General features: G+C 33.8%; 1 protein-coding gene across 1 annotated transcript in view; it reads right to left on the bottom strand.

The window, feature by feature from the left end:
* The window catches only part of LOC107859599 (protein PHOSPHATE STARVATION RESPONSE 3), a 6289-nt gene extending 5574 nt beyond the window's left edge, over window positions 1-715 (bottom strand). The window contains exons 1-2 of the mRNA XM_047407064.1: window positions 257-715; window positions 1-76 (exon numbers count right to left, since the gene is read on the bottom strand). Of these exons, the coding sequence (XP_047263020.1) occupies window positions 1-76; window positions 257-479 (299 nt within the window). The 5' untranslated portion in view covers window positions 480-715. The remainder of the gene's footprint in view (window positions 77-256) is intronic.
* Between the last annotated feature and the right edge of the window lie 3255 nt (window positions 716-3970).

Genomic DNA, 3970 nt, shown 5'->3' with positions numbered 1-3970 from the left:
TGAAGGTGACTCTTAACCTGATTGACGTTGAGGCCCTTCACATCCATCAACTCTAGCACCATCTTTGGAGTTGCTCCTAATTATTAGTTAGTACCACAACAAATTCAACAAATAGTACATAACAGCCAATTAGTCACTCATCATTATAGGTCCAGTACTTTTTTTAAGAGAACCAAAAGGAAAATGGCCCCTTATCATGCACCTGTATGTATATAAAACTCTTCATGCAAGAAAAAGAAAAGAGAGGTAGGCTTACGATCTTCTCCACCAGCTAGCTCAACAGCATTCACAAATCTGCGATGAAGACCAGTTGTCCATCGGAGTTTCGGCATTCTCGATCTAGCATAGGATCTTACCTCTGATTCATTGCTACTTTCTAATACATTTGGATCCTCCACAGGACCAAGGCTCAGAGTTAAATCACAAGAAGGATCTTCGAGAGAACTTCCAGACATGTCTAATAACCCCTTCTTCATCATGTTAAAAGATGGGAGAATTTGGGAAGATGGAGATAGAGGTAGGGCTGCCTGTTTGAAGTATATACAACAAATGAAAGCGAGCTTATATATTAGTGAGTCTTGTATGTTGTCACCTTTGTCTACCACTTGTACTCTCTACCCCTTTGACAACTGGGATTGTGTCTTACATGAAATTTGGTCCTTCTTGAAGAGTTCAAATTCAAGTCTCTTCAATTTTGATTATCAAGTTGAAAAATATTGACGGAAAACACTAGTCATGACATGTTCTACCTTGTACTTATAGTTGGATGAAAATAGGGAAAAAAGAAGAAATAATTTCACATAAAAGATTTTAATTGAAGCTAATTTTACTTTACATGATATCCTACCCATCCCTATTCCGATGCGGGATACTTAACACTCCCCTGCATGTCCAGACCTCGTTAAATGGAGCGTGGACAACATAATATGGGGGTCCAACATCGGTGAACAAAGATTTGAGATGGATCTGGCTCTGATACCATATTGTAAAGAATGGATTTTGGGCCTAACTCAACCCCAAAAACTAACTCATGAGAGGAGTATTGTCCAAGTCCATACTATCCCGATGTGAGATACTTAAACACCTTTTACCCCGAAAACTGGGCCAAAAGACAAGGAACTAATGACTGTTCATTAGCGATGATTCAACTTATAAATTATCGACCATCTTAAGATTAGCTAGAAGACGAGTGTGTGAAAACCTCTTTGGCATTTGGTGAAGTCAGTTACGAATTAATAATTCATTACTGCAAGAGTGTACTTGATGAGTTACACAAGTGTTTTTGTTTCTCAAACTTTGATATATCCCATTATATAATTCTCAAAATTTGAATAATACCTTCTTGGTCTCAAATTGACAAACACAAGTTTAAAAATTACTGTATCAAAATAATTACAAGTACTACCTCCAGCTCCTAGTGGCTTTTTGGGCTTTTCATTTGGTTTCTAAATTAGTGTTGTATTAGATAATTAAGAACGGAAACTACTAAAAGGTATTTGCCATTCTTTTCTAGATATTTATTAAGGATAGATAGGTTAAAATACTTTTTATTTTCTAGGATTAAGTAGTTTAAACTTTAAAAGGTATATATGTTCAAGCTAGAAAAAGTAAGATCATTTGTTTAGAAACGGGGGAGTACTTGTCTTGATGGGGAGTGCTCATTTTAAGATTTCAAGATTAAAATTGATGTATAGTAATTGTTTTCAATGTATCCTTAGTAATAATAATAAAGAATGCACAATAGTTTTAAGAAACATTCAATCTACTTTTATTAACGAAAAGAATTAACTCAATAAACTATATTTTATATTTATTATTTTATAGTGGGGATACATATGACCTAGCTTGTTTGATCTGTCTTGTTGTGTTCCCACGAGGACTATCCAGTAAACCAAAAGGCAACAGTTCAAACCACTTCACGAGTTTAAGGTGAGATTATAACTGATATCTTACTAGGACTGTTAATTAGCTAGGAATATAGAAAGAAAATCGATAAATCTCACTAAGTTGATAATTCGAATTAAAATGAAAAAGAAAATATGATTTGTGGTTTGGTTATATTTGTTATGTGAAAGAATTTGATTATAATTAATTTGGTTTGGTATTTACAAAGGGAGGATTATTATGTTTGAGTACAATTCGCACACATATATTGGAATAGAATAATCCAGTTTTAACTTCGAGAATTTGTAGCCCAAAAGACAATAGGTGTAGGTTCGAAAAAAAATGAATACCTGCTTTTAAAAAAAATATATATATATATATTTTGTAGGTATTCAAGCGCAAAAGGGGAATGATTTCCATTCTTCTTTCCCAAGTAGGTATACATTGCTGTTCCATTTATTTAAAAAAAAAAAAAAAAAAAACAAATTCGTAAAGAATGCAATTGAAAAATCTTAAAATTTCTTCTCTCTCTAAATAGTATAAATCAAAATTAAAAATTGACAAGAATTGTTGCAACTTTATCATTTGCCAGAGAAATCAATTAGTCGATTTATACATAGATTGTTCGGGTAAAAGTAAGAAAACACATAAATCACATGTGCAGTGCATGTGTAATGATGTGCGTATAATATGTATAAAAAACTTGTGAATGAAATGTATAAAACACAAATCAAAAAATTAGAAGAAGAAGAGAAAAAAACTATATTTTATAGTAACAGCGTTTACACACCTATTATACAACATTATACAGGGGCGGACCTACATATGTTTGTGGGGTGCTCCGACACCCACTTAACTCAATGCAGAATAGGTAAAATTACTTTGAAAATATACGAAAATAGATATATAATGTATAAAAGCACCCACTAAAATAAAAATTGGTAGGGTGTATTGGCGTTTAGGTTGACGTTAAAGTTCTCCACTAGAGGGGATGCCCCAGGTTCGAACCTCATTTAGGTGAATTTTTATTTTTTTCAATTTTTGAAATCTTTAAGCACCCACTATCCTTAAATCCTGGATCCGCCACTGAGATTATACACTTATTATTATTTTGTATGATGATGTGTAATATTGTATAAGGAAACTATATTTCATCTTCAACTTCGTTTTAGAACTGGTCTGGCATGATTTCAATGACCAATATTTATCAAACTCAATCAACCGAATATTCTAGATTTAAGTTACTTCAAGCTTTTTCAACAATTTTTAATTTCACTCAATCGTCTTAGAGTAGGACTTTCCATATCTGAGTTGAACTTCGAGCTTCCAAACTCCATCCGAGTCAAGCTTCCCCTCAGCTCAACTAAACTCGGACTTGTGATCTAAAGATATATAAAATGTATCAAAATACTCTTTAATTCTGTGATTTTAAACATGTCATGTGAAAAATTCGAATAAAAGAATTGCTAAAAAGGAAAGAATTCTTTTTTAGTTGGACTAAAAAAACGTAAGACCAACTAAATGACATAGGAAGTATATATTATCCGAACAAGAAAGTTGAGTGGTGAAGTGAAACCAAATAAAGAAAAGATGAGGCTGGTATAGGCATATGTATGTCCTCAAAAAAAACATACCAAATCCCCCCTCCGCCACCCCTATCGCAAGATCATAACTCCTCATTTTAAAGTTGTTTTATGGTTTTTTTCTCTTTTTTTTTTTTTTTTTTGGGGGGGGGGGGGGGGGGGGGGGTTATAAACATTATAATGTTATCCCTGACTAGAGGAAGTCAATGAAATAGCAACGCGCGATGACATGTTGGAAAGTTTGTCGACATGTGATCACTTAATAATTGTTATCTCTAACTAGAATGATGAATGGTAAAGTGAGGTCAAATAAGTAAAACATGAGGCTCACATAGGCAAATGTATGTCCGTGAGGAAACATATCAATTCTCGAGCCCCCACATCCACTATTCTCGAATTCCTCTTTCCAAGGGTCGAAACCCCTTTTCATCATAAAGTTGTTTTGTTGTTTCTCTTTTTTTAAGTTGGGTTTGGGGGGGGGGGGGGGGGGGGGGGTTTTTTTA

This window comes from Capsicum annuum, chromosome 2, assembly GCF_002878395.1.
Source record: "Capsicum annuum cultivar UCD-10X-F1 chromosome 2, UCD10Xv1.1, whole genome shotgun sequence".
Taxonomy (NCBI): Eukaryota; Viridiplantae; Streptophyta; class Magnoliopsida; order Solanales; family Solanaceae; genus Capsicum; species Capsicum annuum.
Note: the sequence above shows the minus strand (reverse complement) of the source record. Positions and strands in the feature narration are given on the sequence as shown.